The sequence below is a fragment of the Bos javanicus genome, chromosome 4 (genome assembly GCF_032452875.1).
Source record: "Bos javanicus breed banteng chromosome 4, ARS-OSU_banteng_1.0, whole genome shotgun sequence".
Taxonomy (NCBI): domain Eukaryota; kingdom Metazoa; phylum Chordata; class Mammalia; order Artiodactyla; family Bovidae; genus Bos; species Bos javanicus.
This window is the reverse complement of record NC_083871.1, coordinates 92714286-92728034: the sequence shown is the minus strand read 5'-3', so window position 1 is coordinate 92728034 and position 13749 is coordinate 92714286. Positions and strand designations below refer to the sequence as shown.

Genomic DNA, 13749 nt, shown 5'->3' with positions numbered 1-13749 from the left:
GTATTCTCACCCTACTCTCTTTTTCCTTGCAGCACCAAGCAGTAACAGGTGTTAAAAAAATAACCTCTGACTAATCAATGATAGAAAAGAGGGGTGTGAGCCTGAATACGAGCGAGAACAAATATCTGTTACCACGTCTCCCCACCCACCCAACTGTGGGGAAGAAACTCCCTCCTCTCTAGTCAAAGCAGACTGCTCTCCAGGACCATTACATGAGAGGAAAGAGGCCACTCCATAGAGCAGGCTTATTTTGATATGAAGGGTGAGGCTATCATCAGCACATCGTAATCAGCAGCACTCACAAATAAGGCTAAACTCGGAAAAGAACTTAACAATTCGCTATCAAACAATGCGAATCAAGAGTAAAGAAGAAATAGTTTGTTGAAGAAGAGACTAAAATACTTCAGGGCCCCAGAGGAGTTATTTCTGCAGTCTCTGCACATACGACATCATTCATGAAGAAGGCAGAGGTACAAATATAGCATAAATGTCGTCTGCTCTAGCTTGTAATTTAAAATGCAAATGCTAATGAGCGAACTGGTGTATCAGTGGAGTTAATAACCGCATGCCTAGCACAGGGGCCGCATCCAAAACACACACAGAGAAGAGACAGACACCATGTTCCAATTTAAAAATAAAAACACCCAAATTAACCCTAGAAAAATCACTAGCAGATGTACAAGCTCAGGAAAAGGAGGCACACCAGGGCACCGAAATGGGAACTTCTCTACCCGTCGGAGACGAGCCAGTCCATTTAAACGTCTTCCTACATACAGTGATACAGTGAAGGTAAGCACGGGAGTTACTAGGGTTTATTCAGGACTGCTACTGTAAAGCATGAGTATAAGGAAAAACTACAGGCAATCTGAAAAACTTAGAAAGTTTCCACAAAGCCCACTTAGAAGCCCAGAAGTCAACTTTGCAGGGAGCTGTAGGTCTAGAAACCAAAGGTCACTGAAGACAGATGTAGATCTCATGCATTTTTATCATAGGCAAAGGATGGTTTAAAAGAACCTGAAAACTTACCAGGCCTGGATTAAGTGGGCAGTTTAAATAAATGGGGAAAAGTGCTAATGATGAAAAACCACAACTGAGAATGCAGTTGAGTCTCAGATGTCTTCTGGATATGAAAGGAACTTCTGTGGATTGTTCTTGCTCCTACAAGGTCTGAGCCTGGCAGCCCTACCCCAGGTTCTGGGACCGACCCCCTGGCACTGAGAGCAGGCACAGCTCCCTGGCTTCCTTCCAGCCCCTTATGATGGGGCCAGTGGTCCTACCCCGTCCCTCAAGTGGAAACCCATAGCACCCCTCCAGGGGCACCAGGAGAGTGTGCATGGGCTGGCTGCCCACACTGGACACCACATGTTCTAATGCCCCGGTCAGCGCTATTTACATAAAGGGCCAGGCATGGGCTCTGGCGAATCTAGCCCATTAGTGTGGGGAAGCCTCAGGAGAACTTTCTGGAAGGAACCCAAGGTGTGCAGAGACCTGGGGCTTGGGGGCAAAGACACTTTTCCATGATGAAGAACTTTTTCTGCTTTTTAAAAATCCAGTCATATCTCCGTTTGAAAGGGGGATGTGAGAGGTGGTTCCCATAGCAACCAAGATTAAGTCTTACAGGCACAGTGAGAACTGTTCACCCCAGGGCTGCCCATTACCAGATTTCTAAGCATTTCCCTTTAATTTCAAATTACCACACCATTTACACTCCCTCTCCTGCATCCAAGGTCCTGTCATTTCCTACTCTTAGGCTGGCCAAATAGAGAACGCTCCCTCTCAGGGCGGGGAGAGTGGTGGGCAGCCCAGTCCTGGGCACTGCTGCTGGCCACCATCACTACTATAGGGCTGGTGGAAAACGCCAACAGGCTAGGAAGATGGCCGTGAAATATTCACACTGAGATTTATTTTTCTGGGGACACCACAAATACGGGATTAGAACGAAGGCATCTGGGCACAACCAGAGACAGGAGCTGGTGTTGGACAGACTCCAGCAAAGAACAGCCACCAGAGTTCTGTGAGCTTCCCATTCCCTCCCCCCGTGCCCACCAGGTGGAAGGCAGCTGAAACAAGCTTTAACAGATTCAGAAAGAACCTTCCAGTAGGAGGCAAGGAGAAGGAATGGAAAAGGAACCCTTGGGAGAAAACTCACAGGTCTGACCCTTTTGTTCCATTCTACTGGCTCTCATTAGCTCTGCAGGGATAGCCTGATACCTCTGCAGGACATTCTCCCCCTGTCTCATAGACACTGAGACCCCAAGGCAGCAAGAGGAAAAGGTGACATTAAAAGCCAGAATTAAGGGTTACTGAGGAAGTAAGGGTTCTTTTCACTTACCTTTGACCTACCCACCCAAAAACAATCAATGGGCTTACCCAGGATAAACAGATAAAAATCTGCATCTTTCTTTCCTTGGCATAGGAAACCCAACTGATGGCGTGGGTGGAACATCCTAAATGGAAGGCAGGGCCACCCCAGGACCCTCTCTCCCTCAGCTGCTGGAGTCTCTGGCCTGACTGGCTGGGAGCTGCCACACGTGCCCTGCTGCTCCCCAAACCTCTGGGTCCCAGCATCACACCAAGACAAGCAGGCTGGTCTCATGGAAATAATTAACTAGGAAGCAGGAGAGCAAGAATGCATCTTTACGTGTTCTAGCTCCAAGGTCTGTGGCTACCATGAAACCATGCCGAACAAATGTTACTTTTATTGATGTCTTTATTTATTACTGTGCTGTGTGCTCAGTTGTGCCTGTCTCTGAGACCCCACGGATTGTAGCCCACCAGGCTCCTCTGTCCAGGGAATCCTCCAGGCAAGAATACTGGAGTGGGTTGCCATGCCCTCCTTCAGGGGATATTTCCCACTAAAGGATCAAACCCGTGTCTCTTGCATATCCTGCATTGGCAGGCAGATTCTTTACCACTGTGCCACCTGGGGAAGCCCCCTTATTTATTACTATGTCTCAGTTAAAAAAAAAAAAAATTGAAATGATTACTGAAAAAAATTGAATCCTTGCCTTTTTGACCCAGAGACCACTCTACTGTGTCCCGAATGTCTCCTCTGATGCCTCTACCAGTTCTCAGGTAGGGGCCTCCCAAGATATTATTTCCCAGGTCACTCTCTTCTGACTCTTTTCAGTTTGCTGATGACCACCCTAAAATCGTGGTCCTCAGATGGAACATCGGACTCCATGCCCACACTGACATGGCTGAGCCAGCTCTCAGCTTGCTGCCTTCCTGGATCCCGTATTTCTGGGCTATGAATTAGGACTGTCTTAACTGTGGACAATTCTCAAAGAGATGGGAATACTAGACCACCTGACCTGCCTGTTGAGAAATCTGTATGCAGGTCAGGAAGCAACAGTTAGAACTAGACATGGAACAACTGACTGGTTCCAAATAGGAAAAGGAGTACGTCAAGGCTGTATATTGCTTATGATGCAGAGTACGTCATGAGAAATGCTGGGCTGGAAGAAGCACAGGCTGGAATCAAGATTGCCAGGAGAAATATCAATAACCTCAGATATGCAGATGACACCACCTGTATGACAGAAAGTGAAGAGGAACTAAAAAGCCTCTTGATGAAAGTGAAAGAGGAGAGTGAAAAAGTTGGCTTAAAGCTCAACATTCAGAAAATGAAGATCATGGCATCTGGTCCCATCACTTCATGGGAAATAGATGGGGAAACAGTGGAAACAGTGGCTGACTTTATTTTTTGGAGGACTCCAAAATCACTGCAGACGGTGACTGCAGCCATGAAATTAAAAGACGCTTACTCCTTGGAATGAAAGTTATGACCAACCTAGATAGCATATTGAAAAGCAGACATTACTTTGCCAACAAAGGTCCGTCTAGTCAAGGCTGTGGTTTTTCCAGTGGTCGTGTATGGGTGTGAGAGTTGGACTGTGAAGAAAGCTGAGCGCCGAAAAATTGATGCTTTTGAACTGTGGTGTTGGAGAAGACTCTTGAGAGTCCCTTGGACTGCAAGGAGATCCAACTAGTCCATCCTAAAGGAGATCAGTCCTGGGTGTTCACTGGAAGGACTGATGCTAAAGCTGAAGCTCCAGTACTTTGGCCATCTCATGCGAAGTGTTGACTCATTGGAAAAGACCCTGATGCTGGGAGGGGTTGGGGGCAGGAGGACAAGGGGACGACAGAGGATGAGATGGTTGGATGGCATCACCGACTCAACGGACATGAGTTTTAGTGAACTCCAGGAGCTGGTGATGGACAGGGAAGCTTGGCGTGCTGCCATTCATGGGGTCGAAAAGAGTCGGACACGACTGAGTGACTGAACTGAACTGAATCTTTCTGATCACAGAAGAACAATAATTTTATAAAAGGGTATGGGTTGTCTCTTCTACCCTTATACTTCTTACAAATACATTTCTCTTCCTGTATATGCATCTTGTACCTTGGTAGATACAAATACTTTGCTTGAAGGCTGGAACCTTATCTTACACGTTTCAATATTCCTAGCAAAGTGCCCAGTAGACATAAAAAAATTATTAAATAGCCATGTGACTGAGTGACCCACAAGCATGAGGAGGCTCATTCTGGGGATGATTCACAATCTAAAGATGGAAGATAATCAGGCGGTAATCGTAGGCTTGCACTTCCATCCACGTGATCATGGGTAATGGCTTGATGCATAGATGGGGAGCTGAGGGCAGAGCTCTGAACGCTCTAAGACCGAGAAGGAGATTTATATACCCAGACAAAAGCAGAGGGAAAAATGATGGATGAATCCATTCATTTCTTTAGGTGACTCTTCCTGAGAACGAATATAGGCAAAGTTGTTTTGCCTAAATGAATCGAACACAGCTGGCCAAAAAGGTTAAAAAAAAAAAAAAAGTTCCAGATCCTCTTGGACACTCAAATACCATCTCCCTTGGGAAGTCTTTCCCATTCCTCAATTAACTGTTCTTTCCTCTGCACTCTCATGCCACCTATACTCTTCACAACTCTATTGTGTTGTTCTCTGTTGCAGTTTTTCACATGGCTTTCTCAACTATTAGACTACAAGGCATTCAAGAAGGCAGAAATTATCTGATTAACTTAAGCATTAGCCACAACCTATCAGAGAATGCCTTTCTTTTAGTGGACTTGTGATAAAAATCTTGGCCTCATTAAGAAAGTCTCCCCAAACCTATTTATTGTGCTAATTCCTACAAGTGACCCTTGAGGACCTTCTGATACCAACATAATTCATATAATTCACAATAATATCTTCAAAAGTGAAGAACTAGAACAGCCCTAGAAAAGTCTCATGCCCAGCTGCCCATTTCCTGTAATGGGACCCAACTGGAAACAAGTAGGCGGAGGAGACAGAACCAAATGGGCAAGTCCCAAGAGAAAGACTACCCCACTTTACAAATATCCATTAAGTTGCAATTCAATTAAAGTATCTGAAAAGAATTCATAAGTATTAGCAGACCCTGTAATTGCTTAATTAAGGATAGAAGGCTAGCAAACACAACTACAATAACAGCCTGATTCATTAGCACCTCTGTGATAGCAGAACGGGATTTCTCACTTAAACATACACTGGCGTTAATTGTGTAATTTGGTTAGGCACTGGTAATCAATGGGGATCCACCATTCCTGGGGCCAGGAGATGAGGATGATATTCCTGTTCACCTTCCCTCTCCTCTCTCATTAAAGTTCTGGCTCTGCTGAAACAGGCAGTTGATATCCCTATTAGGATTGACTGGAGAAGAGACGTTACAGAGAGAAGGAAATGTGGTACTTTGTTCAAAGGCATTCAAGGTGGAAGGACACACAGCCAACCCTTTAGCTCATCGGGGACATACATACCATCACTTATCAAACCCCAGACTTCTAGAAGCTCTCTTGCTTGCCTTATGACAAGAGAGGCAGTTTCAAGAGGACATTTGTAATCAAAGAGAAAATAAAAAATTGAAAAATGCCAAAGGGCAGGCAAAGAAAAGCCTCGTTTTCTAGTCTTGTTTCATATGACTAGGTAACTGGTTAATTATAAGCCGCCTGCTGTGATCCACGTGGGAACACCCTGCCAGGTGGCTTGCCGCATTCTAGATGGTTGGTACTGTGAGTTCCACATGAGGTGACCTACATCCACTGCCCACCACACAGCCAAACCTGGACATGTTGCTGCCCTACCATTAAGACCGAGGAAATGTAAAGTTAAATATAGGGGTCCCCAACCTCCGAGATCTAATGCCTCATGATCTGAGGTGGAGCTGATGTAGTAAGAATAGGAAGAAAATGCACAATAAATGTAATATGCCTTAATCATGTTGAAACCACCTTCCCTCCCCTCTTTCCATGGAAAAATAATCTTCCAAAAATCTGGTCCCTGATGCCCAAAAGGCTGGGGACTGCTGAGTTACAAGAGTCCAACTATCTGATGATATTAAGACTCCTTACAATACTTTGTACTGAAATTTCAAATTATTACTCTCTTCTCATTCAGGCATTTGATTTAATGACAGTTTGATACCCGCTATGCTTAGCCAACAGGACAACTTCCTGAATTGTGCCCTCAGCATGACCCAGACAGCCCAGAGCTAAGAAAGTAATGCAAAATAAGGCACCGTCATACAAAGGTCACAGCAATAAGACACTCCAGAGCCCACTGGTGCTCTGAAATAAAAATGAGAATCATGGGCCAGGCAATCTGCAAATATGTGCCTCAGTGTCCCTTTACACAAGGTACTAAGTAAAGGTGACACGCAGGACAAGTGAAAATGAACTAAAAATAAAGACAAGGTAAACTTGTTTCCTTGGTGGCTCAGTGGATAAAGAATCTGCCTGCAGTGTAGGAGACCTGGGCTCAATCCCTGGGTTGGGAAGATCTGGAGAAGGAAATGGCAACCTGCTCCAGTATTCTTACCTGGGAAATCCCATGAACAGAGGAGCCTGGTGCGCTACAGTCATGGGGCTGCAAGAGCTGGACACGACTGAGTGACTAATTCACTACCACTAGACTGCTTTTGTTCTAAGAGAAGACAGTGTATGAAGTGAAGTGAAGTGAAGTGAAAGTCGCTCAGTCGTGTCTGACTCTTTGAGACTCCATGGACTATACAGTCCATGGAATTCTCTAGGCCAGAATACTGGAGGGGGTAGCTTTTCCCTTCTTCAGGGGATCTGCCCATCCCAGGGATTGAACCCAGGCCTCCTGCATTGCAGGCGGATTCTTTACCAGCTGAACCACCAGGGAAGCCCAAGAATACTGGAGTGGGTAGCCTATCCCTTCTCCAGCGGATCTTCCCTACTCAGGAATCAAACCGGGGTCTCCTGCATTGCAAGCGGATTATTTACCAACTGAGCTATCAGGGAAGCCATAAGATAGTGTATGGAGCTCACTAAATGCTGCCAGATGAGAAGGAAGGACGCTTTTAATGCCCACAGAATGTTGGCCTTGTTAACACAGGACAAAGACTGCCGTGATTGCCTCGAAGAATGAAGTAAATGCTCCTAGGCGGCGGCCTCCGCAGTAGGCGGGGGACTTTGAGCACTCTCAGTTCTGAGGGGGTAAGGTCACCTGCTCCGTGGCCACACCTGAGCCAGGTGCTGGGAGGACTGAAGGGTAAACGCTCTGAGGAGGCGCTGACCTGTCAGCTACAGCTGACTCTGCCTAGCCCCACCTGCTACCCCATCTGACCAGGCAATCATTCCACAGGGGTGCAGGAACCGTGACCGGCCAGCTGGCTCGGGCCAAACGCCACTCCCTATCAAGCTGTGGGGCCGTCTGCCCAAAAAAGGCCACATGAAAATGGAAGTGTCCACCCCACCTCAAAGTCCAGAGGGCTCTCCAAGAGGCTGGGAGTGATGAGACCAGCACATACAGGACTGCTGAACAGCTCTCTCGACTTTCCCCTTGAGAATCACAACAATAACATCATTTTTACCGGGTGCAGGGAGTGTTCCACGGAGAGCCACCAAGTTGTGTCACACGGACCACTGTCCAGGTGAGCAGCTGGAAGGTGTGAGTGTCATGTCTGTTTACACTCACATTCAGCTTTGGGGCTGGTTTCAGACAACCGAGGAGCCCTTCTCTCCAGGATCTCCAGCCATGTTCTCCATCTCACTCATTCTGTTTCCACTAGGTCACTGCCCGGTGGATGACTGACTTGCATCCCCTCTGAGTTCCTGCTCCTGAGAATTCAGACCAGTGCTTCTCAAGATCCTGGTATCCTCTCACTTCATCTTTTTTATGTGCTTGCTAGCCAAGAACACTTCGTTGAGTTTTCCATTCTATAATTGGCACTATGAAGACAATAGGTATACTGAATAGCTTTTCTAAGTATTCATGTCATGTTCTGTTCCGATCCTAACAATTACAGTTTTTATAAAGGTACTCAAGATGCTGACATCCTTAGAATGACCCTTTAGCACTCAATTTTCTGCACTGCTTTTTCCATTCTGTCAGACTGTTATGAAGAGCTGTCTATTTTAAACTCTGTTTCTTCTTACCCACGTTTACTCCCCAATTGTCTGTAATCTGTTAGCTGAATCAACCCTGATTAAAAAAAAGAAACTCTGTGACTTAGTAATCGATCAGTAGTATAAAATAATTCCACAGTTTTTACCTACTCGATCTTTTAAGGTAGAACCCAACACTTGGCTTCCAGAAGACTACTCTCTCAGGGTTCTCCATCTAATCCTCCGGACACCGACTATCTGCTGCAAGAACCTATTCTTAGTGTTGCCCGTGCTGGTGGACATCAAACTCTGCCCAATAACTCAAGCCCTGGGCCGCTTTACTTTCTCTTCTGTATTCAATGTCACCCTCCATCCTTGACCCCAAAACCCAAGTCATTCCCTGAATGAGGAAGTCTTCCTCTTAAAAACTCTTCTAACCTTTCCTCTCCTCTTTCACCAGCTTTTTGGCCTCTGTCCCTCTTGCTTCTTAACCACTCTCCCAACCTCCAGCCTCATGTATTCTAACTTATCTACCAAGAAAAACATGTCATGCCCCTAATACCTTAAACAACTCTGAGGGTCCACAGCATGTTCCGTGGAAGACTAGCTTCCTTCTGTATTTCCAGCCTCAGCCCACTCTTCACTCTACATTCTACCAAAGGATTCATGGTTCCCTGGACACATCAGAATATACTGTACCTCTATATCTTTGTACCTGTGGTACCTCTACCTAGAATATTCCTTCTCCTCCCCTCTTGTCCTGTCCTTACAACATTGCAGACTCATATCTCCTTTCCAACACAGCCCAGATACACAATCCCTGACCTCCACCCAACCAACGATTCCCTCCTCTGTGCTAGCTACTTCTGTGTCTTATAAATAATTCTATTTTCTTGCCTACCACCAAACACTACAGCTTGTTCACGTGCCTGTCTTTCCTCTAGAGCATCTCAAGACCTAGGCCTGTGTCTTACCAGAATGCAGAGTTCCTTGCTCCAAACTCAAAGAGGAAAGCCAGTAGCTCTTCTTTCAGTGAGCATTCTGCTAAGTCAGGAGGCAGCTGGGGCAGCTCCTTGTCTTGATTTATTTGAATTAACGTGGTGGTCAGAGTCTCTTAGAAACACACGGTGCACAACTGTGCCATTCCACACAGAGTTAAGAAAAGCTCTGGTTATGAATTCACTAAGTCTGTGAGGCGGGCAGGAAGGAAACACTTATTGATGATCTACTTTATGGCAGCCTGCTCTGAACGTTTATACATCTCATTAAATCCTCACAAAAATCCTAAAAGGTAAGAAATGCTCTCCAGTTAGCCAATGTGTAAACCAAGGCTTGAAGAGAGTAAGAAAAACAACAACAACAAAATTCGCTGAAGTCTCCTGCTCATACAACAGCAGAGCCTCCTGTTCAAACCGAGGCCTCCCTGCCTCCTCTCTCTCTCATGACTCTCCTATGTTCTGTATCCCTGCCAGGATTCTAAACAAATCAGAAGATGCATAACACAACTGCATAGAGGATGGCAGGAGAAAAATGTAAAAGCTCATATTTTTATCAGGTATTAGCTTCTGTAATCTATCTTTCACTATGTAAGGTAACTCAAGCAATGCCTTTTGAATTGCTAAGGCTTAGAAGAATGCCAAGTACACAGGAGAACTGGCGGACGCCAAGGCAAGTGATTAGGCTGCCTGTGTCTCAGCAAGGTATGACCAGAAGGTTCTGCAGGAATACTCCAGCCAAGACAGGTCTAAAGCCCTGGGCCGGCTCCATTCAGGTGGTTTTAGGTTGGGAAGCCAGAACCTCAATGTTTTATTTCCCCTATAGATCTGTGGCCAAGTTTCCGGGAAAGAATAATGCTGTTTCTCTTTCACACCTCTGGGATCAAGCTCAACGCTGCCAAAAGGATGCTTTTGTTTTGCAGGCAGTGAGCAAAGAATGAGTTGAATATTATATCTCAAACCCTGTAACAACAAGGATTCACTGCTAAGAAACTCCTCCACTACGAGAACCTTAATAGGCATCCTGCCCCTCCGTTCACTTACAGCACACATGTGCAGACAACGAAAGCACAGGCCTCCAGGGGGGCGTGGCTTTGTTACAGCCTTCCTTTTCTAGAGCTGCCCTGAGCTGTGTATCATACATCCACTGGCCCCTTCAGAAGGCCTGTAGAGGCAAGAGGTGATCAGTAAGAGGAGACTTGCAGGAGACTCAAGGAGCCATGAGGGCCAAGCAGCAACCGTGTGTTTCATGGCCACATGCTCAGGGAGTCACTGATCACACCTAATGATCCATTTAGCTGGGGTCTGTAGGAGACCCTTATTGGGGAAGACACTATCAGTGCCTTCAATAAAAGGGAGGCTGAGGCAATGTGGCAGAGAATGGCAAATTCTACTCAGGAATTCAACAGAAGTAGGGCTGAGGCAACAGGACAGCCCTAGAGAAGGCAGCATGCAGCAGGTAAACACAACGGGAATGTCCTTTGGGAGTGAGCAAAAGTTTGTGTGCACAGCTGTGGGGTGACCCTCTCCCTCAAAGACCACAGCCTCTGCAAAGTACTGATGGAAATAATTTTCTTGTCTGCCAGCAGGGAAATAATGAAGCCATCTGCTCCTTGAATGCATACATGTGAACTACTCATAGAGCATGGTTCACACATAGACTTGCTGGCTTGTGAAGTATTATTAGAAAAGACAGGGAAAGAAAGATGGACATTTGGTCAGCAAAGAAAAGGAGGAAGGCTTGGGACAGTCCTGACAGTCCAGTGGTTAAGACCGCCTTCCAAAGCAGGGGCTGCAGGTTCGATCCCCGGTCAGAGAGCTAAGATCCCACATTGTGCCTCCTGGCCAAACAAACAAAACAACAAAACGTAAAATGGAACTTATATTGTAACGTATTCAATAAAGACTTTAAAAATGGTTCACAAACACAGCAGGGCGGTCTAGCCCAAATGGCAGACATTAGCCATGAACACTCACTCCATGATGAACACTGTCTTAGGTCTGGAATTCCCTTCACTCGGGATATGAGTACATATGTGTCTCATACGCTGTCCTACGTGCCCACGTCCTGCGGTTGGCAGGAATGAGAAGCAGGATGGAACCAGTGCTGGGTCTGCAGTAACAGCAGGATCAAACTAGGAGCTCTGTGTTCATGTCTCCATCAGAGACTAAAGCACCCACATGGGCTCCAAGTCCTGTGGAAAACCCAGTGGGAAGGAGGGCATGTGACCTCCAGGGATGACTTCTGAGTTCCAAGAAGAATTTTCAGAACACCACATAACACAGGAGACTTACCCGCAAGCAAGAAGGTGATAAGGCAAGTTTCCTTTGGCAAATACAGCTTGAGACGAGAACCACTGAACACATACTCCACCACAGCTTCAGAACGACCTGCCCGCTGAAGGAAGGGCAGAAACTGCTTTGCTTTTTGGGTGTCCTGGGGGAGAAAAGAAGAACCATCAGAAGAATAATGGAATCAAGGTAAATGTTTCTTTCTCTCTGGTCTGGGGCAAAAAGTCTGGCACACCACAGGAAGCTGGGCAAATAACCTTAGAATAAGACATTTCTGAAACCATGACAAAAACAAGAAACCCATGTGACATTCACAGGAGAAACAGAGTTAATCAAAAGCTTCTAGAGCATTCTCAATGGCTCTCTTCTCTCCTCTGTTCAATTACTAAAGCATTCAGTGGATATAAAAGACTTCCCTGGTGGTGCAGTGGATAAGAATCTGCCTGACAATGCAGGGGACAGGAGTTCCATCCCTGGTCCAGGGAGATTCCGCGTGCTGCAGAGTAACTAAGCTCAAGAGCCACAACTACTGAGCCTAAGTGCTGCAACTACTGAAGCCCATGTACCTGGAGCCTGTGCTCTGCAATTAGAGAAGCCGCCACAATGAGAAGCCCGCACATTCCATGAAGAGCAGCCCACGCTCACTGCAACGACACAGAGTCCTCTCGCAGCAACAAAGACCCAGTGTAGCCAAAAATAAATAAATAATTTTTAAGAAATTAGGATGGTGGCTTGAAATGAGAATTTCACTCTTCCAGGAGAGGAAAAAGAGCTCTTCTTCCTCCTACAGAAAATTAAAGGAAAAGACCAACACCTACCATCTTCAAAGTTTAACCTTCTAACCTTTAATTTTCAATTAAAAAAAACCATAACACCCAGGTTCCTGACACAGCCCCTAAATCCCTTTTCTAGGAAACCCAAAACAGCTCATCGTCAGTCTTTAATAGGCTGTATTTTCCTAACAAGGAGGAGAGCGCAGCCTTTGTGGGGTCAGTGGGGAGGATCCCATACTTCAAGCCCTGCTCTCTGTCTTTCCAGGGATGAGGAGGGACTGGGGCATGGGGCTCCTGTTCCCAGCCCAGGAAACCTGCAACAGCAGGATGTGATCTGCGGGGACCAGAAGACACCACATCATGTCAGCACCAATAATTACAGAAATGATAAAAGCATGTGAAACTTTATAGGGGTTTAAAAAAAACTTTTCCCATGCATCAACCCAAAGTATAAGCATCTACCCTCAAGAGTACCAACTCATGGACCTTCTGAACCTCAGAGCTCTCAGCTTCAGACGAGCTGAGAGCCATCAAATCCTTTCAGTTTCTCCAGCTAATTAAACAGATGACAGAGTAAGCAAGCATCAGGTATCATGTGGCATTGCTGGGGGAATAGTCACTGGATGAATTTCAGAGGTTTGCAGCGCGGCCGGCAGAGCCCCAAGCTCCCTCGGAGGACAGCGAGTTTTGCACACTTGCCCAACTCGGAAGACAGAAGCCGTCTGCACTCGCCAAGCTCTTCCTTCCTAACTCTGCTCCTAGCAACAGAGCTATTGTACCTAAATTAATGCACATTAGATAATGAAAATTTAACAAGCCATCAAGTATTTGAGAGTCTTCACAGCAGCCAAAGGGGCTCCTCTCATTCAGAAGCCGTGAGGTAGGCTGGGATGAAAGCAATATTTATAGTAATGAGAGTCATCCTTCTCTTTAAACAGATTCTTGGAGAAAAGGAGAGACAGTCATCTATTCTCAGTGTTTTTCTAAGGGCGTATTGGTAAAAAGGTAAGGTAACAATGAGCTTTAGTGGGTTGGGAACTTCCCCAATGAACACTTAACACACACTCTTCCATCCATATACAGTGGGAAGATGCTTTTCTGGCGCTTGGCTGAGGTCCAGAACAGTCAAGCAAGACAAATGCTCCACGGGAAGGAAGGTACCACCTGATTAAAACCCTTGTGCATGCTAGTCTAAATCTGCAACGTTACTTCTGGGCTGAGCCAATAAGTCAACAACAATTATTAAATTGATTATCACAAATCATGAGGCAACTTAAGGTCTCTGAAGAGAA

At 45.9% G+C, this 13749-nt stretch overlaps 1 protein-coding gene across 1 annotated transcript in view; it reads right to left on the bottom strand.

The window, feature by feature from the left end:
* Positions 1-13749, bottom strand: part of SND1 (staphylococcal nuclease and tudor domain containing 1) — a 421336-nt gene that overhangs the window by 144287 nt on the left and 263300 nt on the right. Inside the window, exon 15 of the mRNA XM_061414616.1 lies at positions 11688-11829. Within this exon, the coding sequence (XP_061270600.1) occupies positions 11688-11829 (142 nt within the window). The remainder of the gene's footprint in view (positions 1-11687; positions 11830-13749) is intronic.